This window comes from Zalophus californianus, chromosome 11 (genome assembly GCF_009762305.2).
Source record: "Zalophus californianus isolate mZalCal1 chromosome 11, mZalCal1.pri.v2, whole genome shotgun sequence".
Lineage (NCBI taxonomy): Eukaryota > Metazoa > Chordata > Mammalia > Carnivora > Otariidae > Zalophus > Zalophus californianus.
Window position 1 is genome coordinate 86,465,584 of NC_045605.1, and position 26,667 is coordinate 86,492,250.

The window sequence follows — 26,667 nt, forward strand, 5'->3', positions numbered from 1 at the left end:
TTTGTTTTGTTCACAATCTCTAGCGTTAAAGAGTTCCTAACACATACTAAGGTGCTCAATAAATATTTGAACGAATATGTAACATACTTTGCAGCTCTGCAAACTGGAATATCTTGAGGCTGGAGTCCGCTGTCGTTTCCCTAGACTCCCTCAGGATACACTGTTGCCAGCCAGTATTACTCATTTTATTCCCTAGGGAATAGTGGGGTTTGGTAGAATCCTCTTCAAAATCCTTTTTCAGAGAATTGAAATTATAATGGTCATTTATTGTTGTCATACATTATGGGGCTGAAGTCTCTCACTGATTATGTTCCTTTAATACATCTTCTTACAGCACTTGGCTTATTTTCTGTTTACTGTCCACACCCACCCCGCCCCTAGTTTAATTACAGGACTGGAATAATTCTCTTGGAGCAAAAGAATATTTTTGTTTTGTATTCATTCAACATTCTCTTAAGAGTATTAGGTAAATTCGAAACACAAAGAAAACAAAGTCCAATTTGTAATACTCGGGCTTATTGGATAAGTGTCATCTTAAGATAGGAGAAGACTATTTTTAACCCGAGTCCAGAGTTTTAAGACTTTTAGTAAGCCACCCATCTTGCTCATTTCCAACGCGTCCTACAGAGGACGCCTAGGTTACCTACCGGGTGATTGTTTTGTGGGGAAAGCGGCGAACTGTCTTTTTTCAAAAGACCTTTTGGGGTGTGTGAGTTTGCTTGCTCTGCATACAGAAGGAATTCTAGAAGCTGGGATTGCACCACCCACCCCACGCACCCTTTACTTGCAGAAACCTTTGCCCCCCCCCCCCCGCAACCCCCCCATTAGGGCTCTTTACAGGGCAGACGCCAGCTCCGATCCAGCTGCTTGACACCTATTGTCCCCGTTTGGATGTCAAGCGACTTCGCCTGAAGGACCCTAGCCTCGATTTCGCTCCAAACTCTAGGCGCCGCTCCTTACAGCATCCCCCCCGGGCCCGTCCCGACCTGCCCTGAGCGGCCGCCCCCAAGGACTGGAGCTAGAGCAGCGCGGTAAGAGGCCAGGTGGGCCTTTCCCCGCAGGCGTTCGCGCCGGGCAGCCCGAGCGGCCGCGAAGGCCCCCTCCCGCAGCTTCTCCCGCCCCCTCCGCCCCAGAGGGCCGGCTGGCTAAGTCCCTCCCGCTCTCGGCTCTCCGCCTCACTAGCAGCGGCTCTCGGTGCAGCGGGGATAGGGCGAAGCGGCCTGCGCCCACGGAGCGCACGACACTACCCGGAACGCACAGCCACCCTTGCCCCCTCAGCCGCCCATTCGGGATCTCCAGCGGCCTCCGCGCGCGCACGGTGAGCGCCACCCGGACCGAGGCGCTGACGGGGAAGAGGGCCGCTGCCCCGAGTGTCCTTTACCTCCGGATCGGCTGGACCTTCTCGAGGGGCTTGCTCCTCAAGTCTCTCCTCCCCCCCCACCCCAGCCTCCCTACCCCGGTCATTACCAGTGCCCTTCTCCCTTCTCCGCTTCTCCGCTTCTTAACCCCGACCTCTCTCCTCCCTCCCTTCCTCGCCAGGCGATGAGTGCCGGCCCACCCCGGCGGGGACCGTTGCTCTGGCCGTTGGCGGCCGGCGCTGCGAGGCCCCGCCTCCGGCGCGAGCCTCGGTACCCCGGGGCGGGTAGGCCGAGCCGGCGGCCCGCGCGGGGGAGGGGCGGGGCGGGGGGCGGTGCGAGGCCGGGCCGGGCGCCCCGCTGGCGGGTCGCGCGCGCGTCCTCGGGCTCTTCCTGCCCTCGCGGCGCGCGCCGGCCCCCTCCCCACCCCCACCCGCTCGCGCAGGCTCCCGCCCGCTGCGCGTTTTGTCCCGCGTCTCGCCCCGTCCGCCGCCTGACTCGCCGCTCTTGTCTTCCTTCCTCCCGCTTTTTCTTTCTTCTCAACGGTCTAAAGATGCCCTCGGCCACCAGCCACAGCGGAAGCGGCAGCAAGTCGTCCGGACCGCCACCCCCGTCGGGTTCCTCCGGGAGTGAGGCGGCGTCGGGGGCCGGGGCAGCTGCGCCTGCTTCCCAGCACCCCGCAACCGGCACCGGCGCTGTCCAGACCGAGGCCATGAAGCAGATCCTCGGGGTGATCGACAAGAAACTTCGGAACCTGGAGAAGAAAAAGGTGCCAGGAGTTGGCGGGGACGGGAGGGTTGGATGCTCCGACCCTGACTGCTGTGGCCTGCCCTCTTCCCGTCCCTGGCGCATCCCCTGCACTCACCCCACCCCCCACGCCCGGCCCGCTCAGTAAACGGAGCTTGAAGCCCACAAAACGGGCTCCTAGGGGAGGTGCTTGTCACCTGACCCGGACGCGCCGCTCATCTCCCCCCCCCCCCCCCCCGGGCCGCTTTATTACTCTCCCCCGGCGGTGGGCCAGGCTTTTTGGCCTTTGGGAGTGGGATGCGTGAGGGCGGGGGCCTGTCCTGTCGCCAGACTGACCTGAGTGATGCCCTTCTCTCCGTCACCGAGGCCCGATTTCTTGGACGGAGGGCCAGCGGGGAGAAATGAAAGGGGTCCCGGTGACGGGGCTCAGGGCTCAACCGACCGCCTCGTGGAGTTGGGGCGGCCTACGTCTTGTAGCCGTGAGATTGGTCCCCTCCGTTACCATGTACCTGAGGCCTATTCAGGGTCTCTTCTCCTCTCGGGAGGGAAGTGTGTTTAGGATCTTCACCTAGAATTGCTTCTCTGTAAGGGCCGTTTTGAGTGGGTCTTCGATTTGCCACCCACCCCCCGCCCCCCTGTGATGGGCGCCCCCACGTTTCCTTCTTTGTTTCAATTGTCTAGGTGCCCCCCTGAGCCTCACGCTCAACTCGATCCCGAGAAGATTTTCTGCAGCGGCTCTTTGCCCCTCTGGGACTCTAAAGAGGGACGGGAGGGAGACTGCCACGATTGAGATTCGTTGGGGGGCGTGGGTCCGGGTTAGACCGAGGGGATCGCCAGGTCTCTGGGCACATGGAGAGAGCGTCTAACATGGCGGCGGCTGCGAGGAGAGGGAAGCGCTTTACAGGAGCTGCATTGTGAGCACAAAGCGAAAGCAGAGGGGGAGGGCAGAGACCAGGCAGCCGCCCCGGCTGGCCTTCCTCGCCCCCCCGCTCCTCCATAAAACAGTCGAGCCACACCCACAATTTTTTGGATTCAGTAGTTGGCCATTCTATGGCCACACCGTGAGGTTGATCTTCAAGTAGGCATTTTGTTTTACGCTTTCAGTGCAGGACAGTGTACCAACTCTTCTTAGAGCGACACGTGTGTGTGTGTATGTGTGTATTTGTATGTGTGTATGTATGTAGGTATGTAGAGAAGGTCTCTGTAGAGTGAATAATTCAACCTTCAGTAAGACTGGAGGTGGAAAGGAAGAAGCAAATCGGTAGTACAAAAATGGGGTAATTACATCTGACTATTATGCAAACTTTTTGCCTTTTACCTTAATAATAACTTTGCTTGGATAACTTAGGCTTGTTTGCTTCTAGTAAAACATATTTATTGTAACACCTTGAATTTTGACGAAGTCATTTAAGAATGTTTATTTAGCCACCCACCTAACAGTGTTACTTAAGATGTTGAGACTAGCTAAAATTTGGGCCATAACAAATAACTTGAAGAAAATGGTGTAGGCCATAATTATTTTAATTGCTTGTTCTATGATTTATTTTATATTTTGGGGGGAGTTTTAAAACAAACATTTTTAGATTTGATACTAATCTATCTCATTTTTCCTATTGGGAATTTTACTTGAATTTCTTAGGTTTTGTTTGAAATTGAGAGATGCACTACTTGTGGATGTCTGTCTTTTGGTGATACTTTATTTTGATAAACAAGTGTGGTTTATCGTAAATGATAGAAATACTAGATTTATTAGTAGCAGTAAAACAAAAAGTATTTTACTTGTAAGGTAGTTACATTGAAATATGTAATGGAATAAGCATACCCAAGGCCAGTATCTTCTGAGTCTGCCATCTGATTTAGTTTTTGCTACTCTATTTGAACTTGAGACTTAGGTATCTTTTTAAAACTTCTTACTACAATAAGCAATCCTGTCTATCTGGTTGATGCCTGAGTGGTTTAATTTTCAAAATTCTTAGGAAATGCCTGTTTTCTTTTAGGGTAGGAATCAAAAGGTAAATAGTAATGATGTAATATTGGAAATATAGACAATTAAATGTAGATATTTATATTTTAATGACTCAAAAATAATTTTTCAAAGTTTTTAGTGTAAAATCAGGCACTGGATTAGCAGCCAATGTAGTTGTGAGGTGACTGAGTCTAGTGCTCCAAATGTGTTAAGGAGTTTAGTTTATAAGCTCTTTGAGGACCTGACAGTGACAGGTCACTCTTGTATGGATTTATATTATATACATTGCCTAACACCCGCCCCTCAGGCACCCTGATAGAGGAGAAAGTAATGTAACTATTATTACAGAGATTATAGACTAGGCTAGTAAGTACTGAAAAGTTTCTTGTATCGGTGGAGAAAACACTACACAAAGTAACAAAGTATTTCATATCTTTTTTCCCCCTGTCTTAGTGTTTGGATGCTAGTGGAAAGGTCAGATTACTAAAGTTTTTTTTTTTTTTTTTAAAGATTTTATTTATTTATTAGAATGAGAGATAGCGTGAGAGTGAAGAGGGTCAGAGGGAGAAGCTGACTCCCTGCTGAGCAGGGAGTCCGATGTGGGACTCGATCCCGGGACTCCAGGATCATGACCTGAGCCGAAGGCAGTCGCTTAACCTACTGAGCCACCCAGGCGCCCTAAAGTTTTTTGTTTTTTTTTTTATAACTTACAGAATGAGCTACCTACTTGTTAAATAGTTAAGTTGGCAGTACTGGTGTTGTGACTTAATTACTATTGAAATTAAGTTTTACTTTTTGAGAAACTCAAGGCATTGGGTTTTTCTCTAAACACATCTGGTTTTCAGTTTAAATTGTATTTTTTCTATAGATGATTTACTCTATGAATGGACTTAACTGTGATTTTTGTAGTGAGCATTTCTAATACACCTAAAATAGGATTTACTTTACAAATCAGTTTTGAACCTTTGTAGAAATCCTTATGCAATAAAGATGATATTTATAACTGGATTTCTTTTTACTTCAGTCCACGCATAGCAACTTGTATTTGAGCTGTATTTCAGACTTGACCTATTCATAAGAGTCTTCTGGACAAAATCTCTTTTTTAATGGATTCTAAAATCAAGTATCCTGACCAAAATTACTACCAGATAATGTAGTATTACTTAACTTTAAGACTTGGAGAATTGCAATAATTGCACTTCATTTAAAATACAAAGTTATTTGTTAATTTCCTTTTTTTTTTTTTTTTAAGATCTTAATTTATTTGACAGAGAGACACAGCGAGAGAGGGAACACAAGCAGGGGGAGTGGGAGAGGGAGAAGCAGGCTTCCCGCCAAGCAGGGAGCCCGGGGGGCTTGATCCCAGGACCCTGGGATCATGACCTGAGCTGAAGGCAGACGCTTAACGACTGAGCCACCCAGGCGCCCCTGTTTGTTAATTTTCTAGTAAGTTGAGCCTTGAGAGGAAAGCTAAGCATCTGTTCAGTGAGAATGCATACTTAACATTAATGAAATATGATCCTATTATGTAATGCAACTAAATGGCCTGGTAGTTTTTGAAATTTGGGCTTATAAAGACTGTGTGTGTGTTTAGCAAAGAGAAGAAATGCAGATATAATCAAAAGAGTGAAGTGCAAAACTCCATTTATAGATCTTTTAGCTTTTGTAAGTAATAATCAATTGAGTGATTGCCTAGTTTTCTTCATCAAGTTTGTTGGCATAGAACTGGGCTCTAGGCTGTGCAAGATGGTACTTCGAAACCAAGCCTTAATTTTAACTGAATAGAGAGCTCATTTATATGGTAAGATGTAATCAGTTTAATGTAGAATAAAGGATGTTTTAATAGATGACATTTAAAATTGTTATGCTTTTTGGAAATATAAAAGGTTTAGACATTACTGATTTTGGTAGGTGAAAGATTAACCAGGTGTTCTCTTGGAAGACAGCCTGACAGCTTTGTAACCAATATGTGAACAGAAGTGATAGCCAAGTGTACTTACTGTTTTTCATACTACTCCCAAAGTCTTTGCTCTTTATATCTTTTCAGTTAATATACTGAAAAAGGATGCTATCGTTAGAGAAGATAACATTTCTTTTCAGAGCACTGCAGTGTGCCTCTACTTAGAATATACAATGCAGCTGTTGTACAGAATTTCTTTGTTAAGTATTTTGAAATAAAAGCATTCTTAACTGTTTTGTAAGTAAAATATTTCTTGGGGCTAACATCTGAAGTTTTTCTTGACAGTTAAAAATTGCTTCTCCCATTGGTTGCATGAAGTATTTCTCTGCAATGCAGAGGGCAAGATTACTTTGTTTTGCATTCACCTTGTCACAGGAAAAAAAAAAAGCATTTATAATGCTTCATTTGTTTCTGTCTTCCTGCCTGGGTATGTTGTGTGTGTGTGTGTGTGTGTGTGTGTGTGTGTGAGAGAGAGAGAGAGAGAAGTATTTTAAATTTGAATTTAAAAAGGAAAAGATGTGAATTTCCTCATGTGATAATACAGGTATCTTTCTTGCTTGAAAGTAGAATCCCAAGTATTGTGAAGAGGATGAATTGGTTTAGCCTGAGTACGTTATTTTACTCTAGATAATTCCTATGTGGCAGATATATCTGTCCGAATACATTTTGTGTGACTTAGAGATTAAACATACAATTTCTCATAGTTTTATGTAAGTAACGTTTAGTTTACATTTAGGAAGATTAGTACTGTTTCATCTTTTAAAAAAATTAAATACTTTCAGATGTTGAAATTGTAACAACATGGTGTTAATTTTATTACTAATTGTTAATAGAATCTAAGATATTTTAATACCTTAAAGTCATCTTAAGATTTGGTCGAATTCATTAATCAGTCTTATAGGGCCTGGTAGAATGCTCATTTCTCAATCTGTATTACAGAAGAGTAAATTGAGATGCTCAGGTAAAATGACCCGGTTTGGAATGAGTGAATTCCAAGGTCTCATGTATCATGGGGGTAATTAGAATTTGTAATGCTCTGCAACATAAGTAAATTTTCATGTTTAAGTTGATCCTTTAGAACCAAGTGAGGCTTTTTACTTTAAATCTTTTAGAGTTCCTCTGTTTTAAAAAGCTGAAAGCAAAAGGACAAAGCTTTTTATTTCTTCATTGTTAAACCTTTATTAATATCTTGTTAAATTTGTGTTTGTGCTGTTCAGGTAATGGGGTCTTGAGAATAACAGTATAGGTCCCATTGTATCAGGTATCATTGGGACATCTGTATTGTTGTAACAAAATGAACTTTTAAAGTTTTAATTCTGAAGTGTCTCTTTATGCGTACGTAAGCCCCGAACCCACATTTACCCCTCTTGACTCAGGTTTGGTATGTTGTACACCAGATAATTTGGGAAAAGCATTACGAGTAGGAGGAAGTAGGAGGTGTGTCAACCTTTCCATCTTAATTCTTGTATTCCGAGCTTCTAGGTATTTTTTAGTAATTGGTCCCTTTTTCTGGAGGCAATGAATTGTATGTAAGCAGTAGAGAAGGATGAGAGGAGTAGCAGAAAAGACATTCAGCCAAAGTTGGAATTGTAAATTGCTTGACTTTTGTTCATTTCTTTATTTCTCCCACTAGCTACACTGGTGCTTTTGTTGGATAGAGTATGAGTGTAAAAACATACATGAAAAAGACTATAGGGCAGAGTTAAAAATCATATTTCCTGAGCAAAAGGGAAGGTGTGCTTCTTGGCTATGCTCAGCTAAAGTAGTCTGTTTCCTTTAATGTCCTGTACTGTCTATTATCTCTATACTTGACATTTTGATATTGTTTTATGTTCTTACCTTTTGTGTTTTTCTAAATAGGTAGTTAAGCTCCTCTGGGGCAGAGATTATGAGTGATATAACACTGCCTTACGCATGGTAAATGCTAAATAAATATCTTTTAGTTCGACTGAATCGTATAGAAATATTTGTAGCTTCATCAACAAAACCCTGTTAAGATGGATTAATCCATGAGGGAGAAAAATGCTTTTTGTACAGAGCTGTTTACTGCAGTGTTTTTACTGAAATGCAATTTTTCCTGAAGAATTTTCTTTTGATTTATTTTTTAAGTGAGTAGCATTGATGAGTAGGCAACTAGAGCACATTTTAAAATCTTGGTACTATAAGCATGATTTGTAAATAGTCTTAGGAAGTGGGGCATAGATGATTCTTGGTATTTGAACCATTGTAAATTACTAGAAATTTCACTGCATTCCCCTTAATATTGTTATCCAGACATAGAAGTAATGGAAATATACTTTAATCATTGAATTTTGGTCTCCACTAATTACAGTTCCTATCTTTTTATGTTGAACTCTCAACAGTATATAAAATCATTCAGTTGTACCAACTCATCCTAATGAGTAGTTGGTTAAAGCAACTAATAATTCAAAAGATAACCATTAAGATTATCAGTAGTCATTTGTTTGTCAAATGCACAAGCTTTAGACTTCTTAAGAGTATAATGCAAAGTAGGTGATGCTGGAACTCTTCAATATTACACTTTTTTTTTTTTCCTACTAGAGTCAGCTGCTTCCATTCATTCAGACTTAGCCTCATAATTACAGCCACGGACAAGGAATAAGGATTTTTACAGGATTACCTTTTACTTTTTTTCCCTTTTCAGTGGGACAAAAGTCTTATCAAATTAAACTCCTGGTTACTTATTTGCTTGAAAAACTTGTCTTACAATGGGATTGTAGATAAGATCTAATTTAGTATTCTCTTACTCTTAGTGTTTAAGAAATCCTGCATTCTTGACAAGTATTCACTCAGTTTCTGCAATTATCAGTCTTACAGGGCCTGGTAGAATGCTCATTTCTCATTTTTGGACAACTCTTTAAGATCTTGATGTTAGAGTCACCTCTCAACTCACCCTTCCTCTGCTCCCCACAATATTTAATACTGACTTTGTTTTCTGGAACAGCTCAGACTTCTGCTACATGAGAAGGCTTCCAGCATTTGAAGAGGTGTTATGGATCATCTATGGATTGTAGTATGTGTTCTCTCTACCCTCCTTTTTACAGTTGGAAACTTTTGTTTCTTAGTATCTTTCCTGTCTCCTGTGAATTTTACTGGTAACTAATTGTCAATTGAATGCCAGGAGGCAGTCAGCTGCCTACCATTAATGTGGGCAAAGTCAGAATTGATATTTCTAGGTGAAGAACAGGGAATATAGGGACTGGAGACTTGAAGTAGTATGTAGAAAGGCCACTGAAGATTACAGAAAATTGAGAAGAAAAATCCTTATCTTTCGGTTTTGCATTTTTCTATAGGTTTTCAATACTGTAGAAGTGATTTATTTGGCCTGGAGACACAAAATAACTTATAGATAGATTCTCTTATTCTTTTATTTTAGGCTTCATTTTTAACTTTTCTGTTTCAGTTTGGAGATCTTTTTGAGAAGAGAGGTTACATAGTTTCCTGGATAGCCAAGCTAATTTCTTCAGATGCTTGTCCCCTCATAATCTTTCTTGTTGTGACTATAATTGTCTAGTTAAAGAATTTTTGTGTTTTTGGAGTCTCTCTTTTCTATTTTTTAAAATTATGTACTTTTAAAATGTTTTCTTTATTCATTTATGGAATTTGTCAGATATTAAGAGGGAAGAAGGAAAGCTCGGGAGGATAGCTATTTTGGATATTTATCTTCTGGCCCCCTCATAGCACTGTCCTGAATTTTTAGTAAAGTACTGAATTTCAGTAAAGTAACTTTTGTGGTCATGAAAAAATTCTTGAGAAGAATGGAAGATCTAGCTGTATTGCGATGCAGTAACATACTAATACTCTGGAGAGGGGCGCCTGGGTGGCTCAGTCGTTAAGTATCTGCCTTCGGCTCAGGTCATGATCCTGGGGTCCTGGGATCGAGCTCCACATCGGGCTCCCTGCTCGGCGGGAAGCCTGCTTCTCCCCCTCCCACTCTCCCTGCTTTGTGTTCCTGCTCTCACTATCTCTGTCAAATAAATAAATAAAATCTTTATAAAAAAATAGTACTCTGGAGGAAGGAAGGAAGGAAAACAGCAGGGCAAAAATGAAATGTAGCAATGGCTAGAATCCAGAGTGACATAAAGAAGGAACATATTGAGGCACAAATGATTTTTCTGAGATTGATGACCTCAGGCAAGTTATTAACTGTCCTGTCTTTCAGGTTCTAGTTAGGTGAAATATGATTCATAATAGCCCTTGCTGATAGGGTTAGCTACCTGATAGCTTAAATTTGAATGTCTGTCACATAGTGAATACTGTCAACTATTAAAAGCAACAAACAGGAGATAGGGTGGGACTGGGGAGCACTTCTTGGGATAATTATTTCTTAGGAGCGAGTTGTCTTTTTTTTTTTTAAGATTTTAGAGTACACGCGCATAAGCAGAGGGAAGGGCAGACGGAGAGGGAGAAGCAGACTCCCCAACAAGGAGGGAGCCTGATGCGGGGCTTCATCCTAGGACCCTGGGATCATGACCTGAGTTGAAGGCAGACACCCAGCTGAACCACCCAGGTGCCCCCACATACTGTCTTTTGACATTAATTGGGGATAGTCACATCTCTATCCCTTTAGAGACTGGATAATCTGGAAAATGGCCTGATTTTTGTCATCCTCATATGTGGTGCTATAAATGAATGTTTAATACTCTCAGGATGCTCAGTATTTGAAAAGGAACCCTAAATTGAATTTCAAGATAGAAAGAATTTAAGAGGACAGGTTTTTGTTACCAGTATTGTGATAGGCTTTCTGATGAGGATATCTTTTTATGCTAGGAAAACAGCTCCATTTTCCAGAAAAAATACTTAATATTCGTTTTATGTGGATGCTGTGAGTAATTGACCAGTTTGTTCGTACGAGGTGTTAGGTAGTCATGTTCTAGTTTAGGGAAGAAAAAGGCTGTGTTTGTCTGGAGCCCTTTGCTCTTGTGTGTGCCCCTTTGCATTCATCGGAGTTAATGTTGGATCAGTCATTGTGAAAAGCTAAATTATTTACGTGTTGATTTAGTTCATACTGCAAATTTAACCCCAAATGAAGAGTGTTGTGACAGTAGGAATGAAGCCAGTTATGATAGTGTTATTTGTCTTTGAGTTACCTACTCTTGGGACTAGTGCAGATACCATGTCTTTTTTTTTTTTTTTTTTTAATGTCTGAAAGCTACTTAGGAGTGAGCTGGGATTGCAATCCACCCTCATTTTGAAAGGCAGAAGATTAGACCAATTGATTGTTCTTAAGAGGCTTTCTGTTGCTAGTATGAATTTGGCACTCACCAGTGAGTTTAATTATAAAGTGCTCTGAACTTCTGGACAGTGCACAATTTAATAAAAGAACTGTGAATGGAAGATGGTAACCCTTCAGTGTTCAGATCATAAATGGATCTTATGTAAATGACTAGGTTAAATAGATTTATAAGCTGGTTTAGAAAACCGCCATTCAACAAGTTTTCTGAGTTTGTTTAAAGCTAAACCTTTAAGTAACCAAATTGAGGCTGCCATATAATGATTTTTATGGTCACAATTTTATCAGTGTTTGAGTCAAAATAATTTCTTATTTCTGTATTCTACTGGATTATTATAAGGGAATTACAGTGTATTTGATCTAGGTAATAAATGTTTCTCAAACTTAAGCACACATTAGAATCGTCCAGAGGGTTTGATAAAACACAGATTGCTGGGTCCCACCCCCAGAGGCACTTGGGGTGGTGCCTGAGAATTTGCATTTTTTCTTTCTTTCTTTTTTTTTAAGATTTAATTTTTGTAAGTGATCTCTATACCCAGCGGGGGTTCGAACTCACAACCCCGAGATCAAGTGTTGCATGCTCCATTGACTGAGCCAGGCCATCCAGGCACCTTGAGAATTTACATTTCTTCTTCTTCTTTTTTTTTTTTTAAGATTTTATTTATTTATTTGATAGAGAGAGACACAGTGAGAGAGGGAACACAAGCAGGGGGGAGTGGGAGAGGGAGAAGCAGGCTTTCCGCCGAGCAGGGAGCTCGATGTAGGGCTCGATCCCAGGACCCTGGGATCATGACCTGAGCCGAAGGCAGCTGCTTAATGACTGAGCCACCCAGGCGCCCCCATTTATTAGGAACTTTGACCAGACTCAGCATCTTGCCTTTTTGAAGATTGGGCCAGGACAAGGGAATAGGATATTTACAACGGTAGTATAGCAAGTGTTAATGTCTATAGAGGAACAAATGTAAAGCTATAATGAAACTTTTATTATGGTTAGAAAAATGTTTTACAAAAGATTTGTAGTTTCCATTCCTGTAGTTAATGACATTTTTTGATTGTATCACTAAAACTGCATTCAGCTCACCAGGTATAAGGAAGTGTGGTCAGCTTTTGAAAATCCCCTGTTAAAGATCCTTGAGATTTTTCAGTTACATCATGACTTTTTAACATGTTTCTTCTGTCACAGTAAACTGTCATTTCTTGTGGTGTCAGTGGCAGTCCTCCCTTTGAAAATTATGGCTCTTAAATTATGGATTGAAAAATTTGAAATCTGTTAAATAGCGCTATAAAAATCAAAAGAAATAGATGTACAAGTTTTTTTTTCTCAAGATTTTATTTATTTATTTGACAGAGAGAGACACAGCGAGAGAGGGAACACAGCAGTGGGAGTGGGAGAGGGAGAAGCAGGCTTCCCGCCGAGCGGGGAGCCCAATGTGGGACTCGATCCCAGGACCCTGGGATCATGGCCTGAGCCGAAGGCAGACGCTTAACGACTGAGCCACCCAGGCGCCCCTAGATGTACAAGTTTTAATGGAAATAGATCTTTGTTTTGGCTGCAAAGTCTGCATAGTTTTTGGTGACAATATTCAATGAAGGTGTGTACTGTGAAGCTGAGTTTCATATAGCAGCTGCTTTCCCTTTGTTTTGATTTCCCTTTTAACGTTTTTCCAGTTACTCCTGTGTGATAGATTACTCCGAAACTTACTCCGTTTTATGATGCACACAGATTCTGCCTGTCAGGGATTCAGACAGGGCACACAGTGGGGTTTGTGTCTCTGCTCTGTGATTCCTGGGGCCTCAGCTGGGAAGACTAAGGCTTGTTCACTCACATGTCTGATGCCTGGGTTAGAATGACTGTACACTAAGATTGCTGATCAGAATTCTTATATAAGACCTCTTCATGGCGTGGCTTCCTCATAGCATGGCAACCTCAGGGTTGTTGGACTTCTTGTTGGATAGCTTGGGGCTCCAAACACGAGTGTTTTTAGTGACTAGCAAACAGGACAGAGATACATTGTTTTTATGATAACAGCCTTGGAAGTTTACAGGATCGCTTCCACTGTACTCTGTTGGTAGAAGCCCTCTTAATACAATGGCAGAGGAATTGGAATAGTTCTACATGGAGCAGTGCCAAGGTCACATAGTAGAAGAATATGTAGAACTGCAGATGTAGCTGTCTTTGGAAAATGTAATCTGCCATAGAGTTTTGGGTTGGATGAATACTAAATTTGTTAATTGTGTAGAAAATTGGAGTTTTTCTGCTTTAGGATAGCTTGTCCTGGTATAGGATAGTATAGATTCATAGTCAAGGATTATTATAGGTTAAAGTCCTGGCAGTGTCCTGAAATCTGTCATTCTTACTATCTTCTATAGTAAGAAACTTTAATTTTCTATTCAAACTGTATGTGTTCATTGCAGAATGAGTACACAAAACAAAGCAAAAGGAAAAAATTTCCACCTCTAATTCTACTCAGGTACCATTCTTAACATTAAAAAAACTTTTCATATATATATTTTTGTATATGTACATTTTTTAGGAATTTGACTTGATATCAATTTTAATTGGCATATATGTTTTAAGTTCTTAAGACATTAAATGATAAAGCTAAGCTAGGTAGGTAAAACTCTCATAGGGTAAAACCCTATGAGGGATATATAATATACTCAACTCTGTTACTTTAGATTTAGCAACAGCTTCTTTGAAAAAGATAGAAAAAGGGAACATAATAAATGCCAGGTATAAACTAATTATTTTTTCTTCTGCCTAATAGTGAATTCAGAATTTTTTTTGTACTAGCACTACATTTTAGGTCCTCTTTCCATTCTCATATCTTTTGTTATCTGTATATTTCTAAATAGAGGAATTCTGACTATAATAAAGTATTATTATACTCTAAGTCATCATCATTAAAAGCAAATCTTGTTTGGTTTTTTATTTCTTAAAAGTTAGCCTATCCTTTTAAAAAAGAGAATGAACTGCCTTTATTCATCCTCAAAGAATGTTCAAAGGCAGTTGAGCATATCTTTTGTACCTGGAATTAGGCCTGCCTTCATTTTTCAACCATAGACAAATTTTATACCTTTCCAGAAGCTGGAGGTTGTTGTGTGAAATAATCCACCTAAGAATACAATTGGATACTTTCATCAGCCTTTAATGTTTTAATGTTTATCTTGGTTTTATTTACTTCCAAGATAACTAAGGAATTGTTAGGCTTTTTTTTTTTTAAAGATTTTATTTGAGAGAGAGAGAGAGAGAGAGAGAGAGAGAGAGAGAATGAATGGGGGAGGGGCAGTGCCGGGGAGAGGGAGAAGCAGGTTTCCCGCTCATCTGGGAGCCCGACATGGGGTGTGATACCAGGACCTCGGGATCATGAACTGAGTCAATGGCAGACGCTTAACCAACTGAGCCATCCAGGTGTCCTGTTAGGCTTTTTAATTTAGGGTGGAACGGTTATGCAAGTTGACTGATGTTTCTGGTACAAAGAAAATGGATCGTTTGACCTATAACTAGTATTGTTTTTAAAACTTGTTTCTTTGACCCTGAATGCATTTTATTAGATTTTGTATTTTGTTTTGTGGTTAATTTTATTTTTGCTGAGGGAAGGAACAATAAATATTCATAATTTATTGTGATTATATTAATTAAAATATTTTTCCCCCTTGGGGTGCCTGGGTGGCTTAGTTAAGTGTCCAGCTCTTGATTTCAGCTCAAGTAATGATCCTCAGGGTTGTGAGATTGAGCCCCATGTCAGGCTTCACGCTGGGCATGGAGTCTGCTTAAGATTCTCCCTCTCGCTCCCTCTGCCCCTCCCCCCTCTCAAAAAAAATTTCTCCCCCTTAATTTAGGTTTCTATTTACTCCCTCTCCTCTGACCTTTAAAACAACTCAATTCTTGACTTTTGCATTACCTGGATATCTTTTCTTTGGGGTCTTATCAAATAGTAGTAGCCTGGGAAACTGCCAAAGTTTTTATTTTAGTGAAAATAAAGATGACTTAAACCAGAGGTTAATTTTCTTTTCCCACTCTCATACATTTAATTCCATTTGTGAGAAAATGAAGCAAAGCTGTTGACTAGCACACTATGCATAGGTGATGTGATAGCTGAAGTATTATGTTGTTCAAAAGAAATGCGTGAAGCTCATCAAAGATAATATGCACTTGGGTCTATTCAGGAAAAATACACTTTTTTTTTTTTAAAGATTTTATTTATTTGACAGAGATAGAGAGCACAAGTAGGCAGAGTGGCAGGGAGAGGGAGAAGCAGGCTCTCCGCCGAGCAGGGAGCCGGACATGGAGCTCGATCCCAGGACCCCAGGATCATGACCTGAGCCGAAGGCAGCCACTTAACCGACTGAGCCACCCAGGCGCCCCAAAAATACACTCTTTTTGTATCACTTAGTCACATGAATTCTTTGGCAAGGGCAAGAGAGGGATAAGAATTCGACACTAAAATGTCTGATATGCTCCTGTATAAGCAGGATTGTAACCAAATTGTGGCCCTCACTCATGTGGATAGGAACCATTTGTGCAGGCCATCTGATGCAGATCTTTTTTGAGAAACCTAAAGAATAAGCAATGTTGTGTCATGTCATTGGCTTGTAGTACAAAATTTGGTATCATTCAGCAGGGGTGGGAGTATCTACATTCATTTTTTAGCTCACTGTTTATCAACTAACTTCATGCACTAACTTAAACTGAAATTAACTAAAACGTATCTTTAGGGCAAGATTTGAGACAAACTTAGAGGATTATATGTGTTTGTATTTCAGCATGGTTAGGCTGGTATATACTTTAATGTGGGGCATAATTCTTTTTCTTTTTTTCTTTTAACATAGGGCAAGCTTGATGATTACCAGGAACGAATGAACAAAGGGGAAAGGCTTAATCAAGATCAGCTGGTAAAGATGCTACATTCTATCAAAGACTATATGTTTGCTGTTCTTAATAAGAAAATTAATTTGTGGTTCTTTGTGTTTTAGTAAAGTTGGGTTTTGTCTTTGTTATTTTAGGATGCCGTATCTAAGTACCAGGAAGTCACAAATAATTTGGAGTTTGCAAAAGAATTACAGAGGAGTTTCATGGCATTAAGTCAAGATGTAAGTAAAAGATTATATGTATGTTTATGCAATAATAAAAATAAGGAAGGCAGAAAATTTTGTTGTTTCTTTGGGTTTTAGTCCTTGTGTTACTGTTGATAAGCTCTCTGCAAGTTGAGGATTGCTTTCAGTTACACCTGAAACGCTTTTCAGTTCTGTAAAGTTTAATGTAATACCTGAAAGATACTTGAGAACTGAGATTTCAGATATGACAAATTTTTTTTTCCAGATATGACAAACTTACTATAGTAGTTACCCTAAAGATCTCATTGTTAAAAAATAAATTAGCCTATATATATAATACACACACACATAATTTCCATATATTTCTTGTATATGAACATTTATTTTCCATATATTCCTTTATGCCTAATGACCATCTTACAGTTCTTTTAACGATCAGAAAATAGAGTCTTGTTTTTATATTTGGTAATCACTCTCTCCATTAGGGATCTTAAGGAATGTGGCAGACTGGATACATAGCTCTTGTATCAACTCATGATCTAACAAAGTGGTGTGTTTTTCTCGTACATCTTTTGATGTGATAGAAGTCTTTGGGAACAGGATAAGAATACAAGCAAAGTCAAATAATTTGTTGAAAATTGAGGGAGACCAGAAAATTCATATTCTTCTGAATTAGTGTTACCTTATTTGGAGAAAGGTTAACAGCATTAGATACAAAGTTGCCTCACATTTGGTAAAGTGAATAAACAAAACAATTATGTGATGAGAGACATTGCAGTACAGAGATAAAAAGTTCTGATTCGGGAACCAGACTGATTTGAATCCTGATTCTGCCACTTTTATTTAATAGTTGTAGGACTTTGAGTTGCCGAACTTGTCTGTCCCTATATCATTCAGGGTATTCCAGAGAAACAGAACCAGTAGTACCCAAAGAGAGACAGGGAGAGGAGAGAGGCTGTCACAGTGCTTCGGTTTTCTGATCTGTAAAGTGGCGATAATAACGGTCCCTATCTCATCCCAGGGTTGTGCTTGGAACAGTATCTGACTCAGGGCTCATATAGATCATGCACTTAATATAGTACTTACGAAATTTGATTAAAGTTGGAAAATATTGATGATATCCCTCAAAATGGAATAAAGGAAACTTAATTTACACCCAAGTAGGGAATTGTTCCGCTTCACCTAGGTCAGAATCCTGGCAATTTCTTTTTCTGATTTCTTTAAAAAAATACGGATCAGAGAAGTAGGACTGCCGTACAGTTTTTTTTTCTTTTTTAAGATTTTATTTATTTGACAGAGGGACAGCGAGAGGGAACACAGCAGGGGGAGGGGGAGAGGGAGAAGCAGACTTCCCGCGGAGCAGGGAGCCCGATGAGGGGCTGGATCCCAGGACCACCCAGGCGCCCCTGCCGTACAGTTTAATAATGGAATCAATCTAGGCGCCTGGGTGGCTCAGGCCAGGATCGAGTCCCGCATCGGGTTCCCTGCTCAGCAGGGAGTCTGCTTCTCCCTCTGACCTTCCTCCCTCTCATGCTCTCTCTCTACCATTCTCTCTCTCTCTCAATAAATAAATAACAATCTAAAAAAAAAAATAGAAGCAATCTATTTCTCAAGCTACTAACACCATGTAAGTGAAAAAAAAATACTTAGATTCTCCTTTGCTTCTAATTTAACAGTGATGTTTTCAGGAACTTTTCACTGGGCATTTAAATTTATTGGGAGTCTTTTTATTGAACTCTGATGCTTTATTGCACTTTCTCACAATTTTTAAACGCCTTCTTTGTTTTGCATTCAAGAGTTCTTGGGGCTCCTGGGTGGCTCAGTTCGTTAAGCGTCTGCTTTTGGGGTCCCGAGTCCCATTCCTGGCTCGGCGGGAAGCCTGCTTCTCCCTTTCCCCCCTACTCATGCTCTTGCGCGCGCGCTCTCTCTCTCTCAAATTAAAAAAAGAAAAAAGTTCTTTAACCTAGCTCCAGCCTACCTTTTCGAGTTTTCATATTCTTTCTTACTTGAATTACTCATTTTATCCAAAGTGGCATTCTTTATCTTCTTTCTTTTGCTTTCTTAATTTCACATTCCTGCGTCTCTTCCTATAATATTTCCTGCCTCTGGCTACTGGCTGCCTCTCTACCATAAAATTGCACACACACACACACACACCCAGCCCCTGTTCCCCAATTAGATTGAAAGCTCATCTGTCTTAGGAGTAGATGTTACCTTCTGCCTGAAAGCTTTCTGTACTGCCCTAGCTTAGATTTCATCTCTATGTTTGTATGTAGTATTCATTTGCTACTTACCATTAAATATCATTTAATCTGCTACCCTCTCTGCTGCCATCATAGATTTGTCTTATTGCAGACTTCATTGTTCTCCTAGGTCTCTCTTCCCCATTTCTCCCTTTATTATACATTTCGTATGTCTTTATTTGGTTTTCTCTGTCTCAGTTTATCCTGCTGAGGCTTGAAAAATGGGAGAAGTGGGAAGGAAAACACTTTCATGGCTCTTGAAAAGAGTGACCTTTCTTTAAAAGTCTGACCTTTCTTTGACCCCAAGCTGACACTATGCATGAGAAAAGAGAGACCTACTTGAGTTTGGTGGATGCTCTCCCTTTACCTTCCCAGGAAAGTTAAAAGACTAGCAGAAGGAAAAGAATAGTGGGGAAAAATAAGTGTGTACTTAGCATACATCTCTCTTCTATCGCCACCTTCTTTTTCTCTGCCAGCATACCTTTATTCATAAAAACAAGTCAGTTTCTCTTCTTTTTATTATTGTTTTTAAGTAGCTTCCACATCCAGCATGGGGCTTGAACTCATGACGCTGAGATCAAGAGTCGCATGCTTTACTGACTGAGCCAGCCACTATTAGTCACTATTTTCAATATGTTGGGATAATATAGTACTAGCAGTGGATTGTTGGGGGTGAGGAAGGCAGTGGTGGGTTGTAGTATCTCTTTGTGAGTCGATAGTAGGTATTTAAAGTGAAAAATTTGGACCATTTTTCCTAGAGGAGATGGATATAGGTAAGATTTTTTTTTTATTGTTACTGTGTTTGGGTTTCTTTCTTTCTTTCTTTTTTTTTTTTTTAAAGATTTTATTTATTTGACCGAGAGAGACAGAGAGAGGGAACACAAGCAGGGGGAGTGGGAGAGGGAGAAGCAGGCTTCCTGCTGAGCAGGGAGCCCAATGTGGGGCTCAATCCCAGGACCCTGGGATCATGACCTGAACCAAAGGCAGATGCTTAACGACTGAGCCACCCAGGCGCCCCGGGTTTCTTTTTTAATTGACTCAGGGGCTTAATTAGAAATTTTAATTTTTATACTTTTTATTAGAAAAATGGCAAAACTAAAGAAAGGGCTATATAATGAACACCCCTGTATCCATACTCAGCTTCTACAGTTTTCATTTCATGGGCAATCCTATTTCATATATACCCACACCTACTCCCTTGTTCCCTATCAGCTAGGTTACTTTGAAACAAATCCCAAATATCCTTTTATTGGTAACATTTCAGTAGTATAATACTTTATAGGAGAAGATGTGTTCTGAATTTCTAGCAACTGTTTAAAACATGATGCATTAAATATTAAACTTATTTGTAATTTGGGAATCATCATTTTGTATATCAGGGTCACATACTCATTGATTAAAATATATCTTATTTATATTGGACTTGAAATTGGTTGAACTAAATTAGGAATTTTGTGAAATTCATTTCAATGTCTTATGCTTACATTTTTATGCAGATTCAGAAAACAATAAAGAAGACAGCGCGTCGGGAGCAGCTTATGAGAGAAGAAGCAGAACAGAAACGTTTAAAAACTGTACTTGAGCTCCAGTATGTTTTGGACAAATTGGGAGATGATGAGGTGAGAACTGATCTGAAGCAAGGTTTGAATGGAGTGCCAATATTGTCTGAAGAGGAATTGTCATTGTTGGATGAATTCTACAAATTAGCAGACCCTGAACGGGACATGAGCTTGAGGTATAGTGGTATTTGATAGTAGAAACTTCTAAGTGCTGACTTGACAACTAAAAAGTAATTAATTAGCTTTTTAATTATTATAAGGTTGAATGAGCAGTATGAACATGCTTCCATTCACCTATGGGACTTACTGGAAGGAAAGGAAAAAGCTGTATGTGGAACAACCTGTGAGTATTATAATTTTTTATTTTGTAACTAAGAATCTTTAAAAATTAGTTTTCTTTTTAAAAGTAAATTGAAGAAATTTCAGAACTGTGTAAATAACATTCATCTACTGTTTACTTTTGGTTTATTTCCTTTTTTTTTTCTTTGTGTGTGTGTGTGTGCAAGTCAAACACCAATCATAAATCTGTAGAGGTGGGAATCCTAACTTAACATGGTTTTGTTTATAACTTACTCTGCTTGAGGTGGACAGATTAACACCAAATACACTTTTCAGAGTTGTTGGTATTAGATAGGGACTTTTTTTTCCTTACTGGTGAAATTTTGTGAAAAATACTAACTGTACCTTGTATGTTTTACTCATGGCCCTTGCCTTCGTCTTTCTTTAGTTTTGTTTTAGACTTCAGCTAATTTGAGGATGTTAATTTTTTTGTATTTTTTTTAAACCGTAACCTCAAATGTGCATTGCATATTGATTTTAAAGAAAATAAAGGGCCATTTAAGCTTCACTACCTCAGTAAATTAGGAATTTTAGGTTCATTTCCTTAGTAAATAAGGGAATAGGTTCTTATCTTTGCTATTTATAAAGTTGATTAGGGAAGTAGATTTTGAACATATTAAGGTAAAAGTGTCTGTTTATACCTTATTTTTAGCTATTGGGTGAAAAATCGGATAAAAAGCTTTAACTGGCAAAACTATATGATGTAATTTGAGTGTATTTGCTTTAAGGAAATAGGTAAATCAAATATGAGGAACCAGCCTTTTTGTATCTCTTCATGTAAGAAATAATTTTCTTGGTTTGTTAACTTGTGTTGTTTACTGTATTTCTTTGTAAAAAAATCATTTTGGCTTCTTAATTTTAGCTCTGCACCAAATATGTACTGAATTCATCAGTTGAAGTTCGAATAGAAAAAAATCTACGCATATGTATAAACTTGTTAGCTTGAAAAAATAGTTTTGGGTCAAACGTGATCATTACTGAGGAGTAACAAGAGTTAAATAAGCTTGTAGCTTATTTTGGTGTTACTTTCTACTAGTCTTATTCACTCGTCTTAGGAATGTAACATCTTTATTGCTAATGAAGAGGTACTAATGAACTCAAATTGGTGTTTTTATGTGCATTTAGTTTTCATGCATAAGTTTTTTAAAACAAATAGTTCTTAGTTACGAGCCTCTGATGCAGAGGAAGGGAAAACATGAATGTTCATTCAAAAAGTTGTTAGTTTTATTGTTAACAGGATTAACTTCATGATATTTTGATCCTGTCCTTGAAGTTTTATTTTTCTGTAAAGTGACCTACTAGGGAATACATTCTACAAACATTAAGTACATTCTACGTGTACTAAATATAAGGCCAGGAAATTTGAGATTAATTCTTGACACATACCTTCACCTGCTGTCCTGCCCCCTTATATCCAAGTGTACCAAATTCTGACAGTTTTGCCCTTTATTTTTTTTATTTTTTTATTTTTTTTTAAAGATTTTATTTATTTATTCATGAGAGACAGAGAGAGAGAGAGAGAAGCAGAGGGAGAAGCAGGGTCCCAAGGAGCAGGGAGCCTGATGCGGGACTCGATCCCAGGACCCTGGGATCATGACCTGAGCCGAAGGCAGACGCCCAACCATCTGAGCCACTCAGGCGCCCCAGTTTTGCCCTTTAAATATCTTTTGAATCTATCTACTTCTTTTTCTCTTCCGCTTTTCTGCCTCTTTTCTAATGCAATCTCTTAACTGAATCCACCTTCCGCATCCCTCTTTAAATTCTTTTAATGGCTTTCTTTTAATTATATTTTACATACAGTTGTCTTTAACTTAAAGACCTTGCATGTTCTGGCCCTTACTAGACTTGTCTTTTTTCTTTTTTTGTATTTTATTTATTTATTTGAGAGAGAGAATGAGAGAGAGAGAGCACGAGAGGGGGGAGGGTCAGAGGGAGAAGCAGACTCCCTGCTGAGCAGGGAGCCCGATGTGGGACTCGATCCCAGGACTCCAGGATCATGACCTGAGCCGAAGGCAATCACTCAACCAACTGAGCCACCCAGGCGCCCTAGACTCGTCTTTTCTTTATGTTTTTTCTTACTCCCTATGCCTCAGCCACAGCACATGCTTTCATTTTCTTGTGTTTGGCACCCTTTCTTTTTATACAGGGCTTTGTAAATGCTGTTGTCTCTGCCTTGAAACACTTCTCTCCTTTCTACTACTCACCTTCCGGATCGGTGCTCTTGTAGCACTTACACACGACGAAAGCCTCTTGTGTTTCTTCATGCCTAGGTCTAATCCATTTTACCTCTGTGTAGTACTTTTCACAGATGTGATTTTACTGTTTTTGTATCTGATAACTCTTCTCTATTGGAGTTTATAAACTTAGGGAGGACAGATACTGTATCTTTTACAAATCTTGTTGTAGCCCCGTTGCCTATTGCATTGCCCAACATATAGGTAGGTGTTAAATACATACTAAATGAATTAAATGATAGCTGTCAGCTTTTTGTTTTGAACTAACTTCCTATAAGTATATAAAGTTCAATACTAATAGGTTCTTATCTGTCATTCCACGATTCCTGTTGTTGGTGGACTTTGATGTTTTTTATATGTATGTTTCAGTAAGAGTTGATAAGGTTTTTTTCTTAGGGCAATATTTTGTAGCGTGTTGAATCTTACTCAAGTCAGGCATCTTGAGATGGTCTAACATTGTAATTCATATTTAATTTTTAGATAAAGCTCTAAAGGAAATTGTTGAGCGTGTTTTCCAGTCAAACTACTTTGACAGCACTCACAACCACCAGAATGGGTTATGTGAGGAAGAAGAGGCAGCCTCAGCACCTACAGTTGAAGACCAGGTAGCTGAAGCTGGTAAGTACTTAGGGGGATATGAGCTTTAGTTTATAGTCCTGGCTTTACTTCTTTTGCCACAAGTTCAGGTTATACATTTACTTAGTTACATATGCACATTGAGGTTTTTAATGAAACTTTAAGCAAGACAAAATATTAAAACAATGTATATTAAGAGTTATTCCCAGAGGTATTAAATATCAGTCATTTAGGGGCACCTTGGTGGCTCAGTCCGTTGACGTCCCACTTTTGATTGCAGCTCAGGTCATGATCTCAGGGTTGTGAGATGAAGCCCCGCATCTGGCTCCATGCTAGGTGTGGAGCCTGTTTAAGATCCTCTCCGTCTCCCTCTCCCCCCTAAAAAAAGTATCATTTACTTACTGGTTCAAATGTTCAACTGGATCACTGTTAAGAACTGATACTTTTTTTTGTTGCAGTATTTCTGGGCTGGAGTATAGGTGAGGGGAAATGTTGTAGGGCTTTTTAAGTACATTGTGGCTGACATGCCCAGATTTATTGTTGTTTACCATGCTAATATGTGAAGTGAATAGCATGGGGGTACACGCACGCATGTGTGTGTGCGCGTGTCTGTGTTTTAAATGTTGGGGTGATTATAACTGTAATCTTGAACTATAACTCTTAATGGCAAGGGATCTTTTCCAATGAACTTTAACACCTAGCATAAACTAATAAGTAGGTAAGTTTACTCACTAGGAGTACTTTTATGATAACTTAAGTTGATAAATAAAATTCTGAGTACCATTGGAAGCATTGTCAGAGCATAAATTTTGTAGTGGTTAAAAAGCACGGATTCTTGAATCAGACTGCCTGGATTGAAATCTTGGCTTTGACCCTCATTAGCTATGTAACTTTGGGCAAGTGACTGAATTTCTCTGTATCTCAGGTTCTCTATTTAGAAAGTAGTATGTGAAGTATGTATGTATATGGTATCTGGCACATAGTAAGCACTTCGTACAGTGTTATAAGGTTGAAACTAGAAGGGAAGATTGCACGTTGGTGGAATTTATTGTTTGCAGATCAACATAAGGAAGTCTTCTCCCCACCTTTAACTACTTTCACCAACTGATTAAAATAGAGAGTAAGATTTTAATCTGTATGCTGCTTTATAATATTACTTCTTAAGGCTAGAGAGAGAAGTTTTAACTTAGCTCTTTATTGGCATTTTACCTAGTCAGAAATACTCTTGAACCTAATTCATTCTGGAGTAAATGGTAAAGAAAACTCTTTCTAAATACATTATTGTAAGAATGATTAAAATACAGAAACTTACTGCTAACTATAACTTTGTAAATAAATTCTGGCTGTTTGATGGTAAACTGCTACCTTACTTGGAGTTTAAATGAATTGTTAATTATCAAAAGCTTTTCTGACTCTTCATTTATATCCTCTCTTGACCTCTTAGAACCTGAGCCAGCAGAAGAATACACCGAACAAAGTGAAGTTGAATCAACAGAGGTATGATTTTTATTTAATGTTAGCTTTCTTTTTCTGCCTTTCAAGCAGAACTCTCAAACATTTACTTTGCTTTGCAGTATGTAAATAGACAATTTATGGCAGAAACACAGTTCAGCAGTGGAGAAAAGGAGCAGGTAGATGAGTGGACAGTTGAAACAGTTGAGGTAAGAGTTCTCGGTTACACGGTTGCTGTCTTTTGTTTTTATTAGTAATTTTTGGATCTCCTAAGAACAAATTAAGATTGTTAGTCTTTTGCATTTTTAGTACATTTACTATCATAACAAACTTATTAAACATAAGATCATTATGTTTAAAAGATAATTTATTTATACCTGTGAATATTTAGTAGAATCTTAGCTGATCCAGCTATAGAAAATTTATGTAAAGTTATTTGTGTGTAAGTTAGGGTTATTAAAGTACATGATTTGTGTGTTGTTGATACCAGGTTGCTCTATAAAAATCTGGGCACCCGTATGGATAGCCTTCAGAAAAGGCCCACCTTCCAAGGGATATGTTGGAGTGTCATCTTTTCCTCAATTGACATTACCTTTCTTCAGGTCCTCATGTCTATCTAGTTCAGGTGCCCCCTTCATATTTTTCTTTTCTCACTGCCCCCGGCCATTCTATTCAGTTTTATAGGTCAGTTATTAGAAGATTTAGTTTTAATTAAGTTACTTTTACTTGAAACTCTTGATGGTGCTGTGTTACCTATAAGATAAAATCAAAATGCCTTGCCAGGTTGGTCCTTGCCATCCTTTCCATCCTCTTTTAGGTTACTACTTTTATATATCTAAAGCACAGAAAAAATAGCTTTGAATAATACGCTTTTTTCTTTAATATTATTATTCCATCAAGAGCATTCTCCAAAGGTGTAATTGTATTAATACCTTTAGCTTTTTATTGATGTGCTAAAATGCACTCTTGATAGCTTGAGTAAAGAACTTGCCCTGTACTCTGGAAAGTTACCTAGTTTGGATGAAAACAGTGTCCCATGAAGCCCTAGCAAGACAGTATGTATTTGCTGAATTATGCAAGGCAGTTCAGAAATATTAGAGGAGCGTTAAAAGAACAATAGATATTGTAGAATGGTGATTTATATACAAGGTATGTAAACCTCCTGGGCCTTGACTAAGTAGATTTGACGTATGTTTTTAGGGGAGTGAGGTAATAGGTATATATTAGCATGGATATAGGTAGAAATGAATTATTAGCATATTTGTTTTATTGAACATTAGGGATGAAAAGTATATGTTGGCATAGTAGTAAAGTTTGGGAAGTAACAGTGCTTAGTGTAGTACTTTTTGCTTTTTATTGGGAGAGAAAAGTATATTATCATACTTAGTAATGTGCCAGTATAGTTTGTTCTTAAGTACTTGGTAGGTAGGGCCTTTCTAAAGGCTATCCAGATGGAATTCTAAGGAATTTTTTGAGCAACCTGATGTAGATGACACTTCAGTTGGTTTTCATAACAATTTAGGTAGTGATTATTATCTCATTATTGCTTAGAAGTAAGGTTATGATTTATCTGGGCTCACCAGGTATGACTTGCCCACGTTTAAAAGCCAGACAGAATGTAAATTTGATATAATAAAAATTAATGAGATTTCCCAGAAGAGCAGGGAATTACTAAATAATCAGAAATTATTAGAGCTAGGAAAAAGGTAGGTATAGTGAGCTTTGGCTTTTGTAGCAAGTTAGATAAGGTGATAGGGCTTGATTCTATGGTATTGGCAGAGAGAATGAAATGGTAGGAACTCAAAGTTTGATGATAATAACTAACTTGAGTGCTGACTATCAGGTACTGAGATAAATACAGATTTAATTACTATAGAAGGCGTAGCAGTTGAAGCACGATACATTCTTGGTAATCTTTGAAAGC

The 26,667-nt window shown here is 39.3% G+C and overlaps 1 protein-coding gene across 2 annotated transcripts in view; it reads left to right on the forward strand.

Moving 5' to 3' along the window:
* Positions 1-1,131: 1,131 nt before the first annotated feature.
* The window catches only part of CAPRIN1 (cell cycle associated protein 1), a 38,024-nt gene continuing 12,488 nt past the window's right edge, over positions 1,132-26,667 (forward strand). Inside the window, exons 1-9 of one of the 2 annotated variants that reach the window (XM_027581375.2) lie at positions 1,132-1,318; positions 1,909-2,124; positions 16,116-16,178; positions 16,290-16,376; positions 20,080-20,318; positions 20,403-20,485; positions 23,196-23,333; positions 24,736-24,788; positions 24,866-24,952. In XM_027581375.2, coding sequence (XP_027437176.1) covers positions 1,909-2,124; positions 16,116-16,178; positions 16,290-16,376; positions 20,080-20,318; positions 20,403-20,485; positions 23,196-23,333; positions 24,736-24,788; positions 24,866-24,952 — 966 coding nt within the window. In that variant the 5' untranslated portion in view covers positions 1,132-1,318. Of the gene's footprint in view, positions 1,319-1,908; positions 2,125-9,026; positions 9,063-16,115; positions 16,179-16,289; positions 16,377-20,079; positions 20,319-20,402; positions 20,486-23,195; positions 23,334-24,735; positions 24,789-24,865; positions 24,953-26,667 lie in introns of those variants that run through there. The other variant, XM_027581376.1, reaches the window with a different exon arrangement.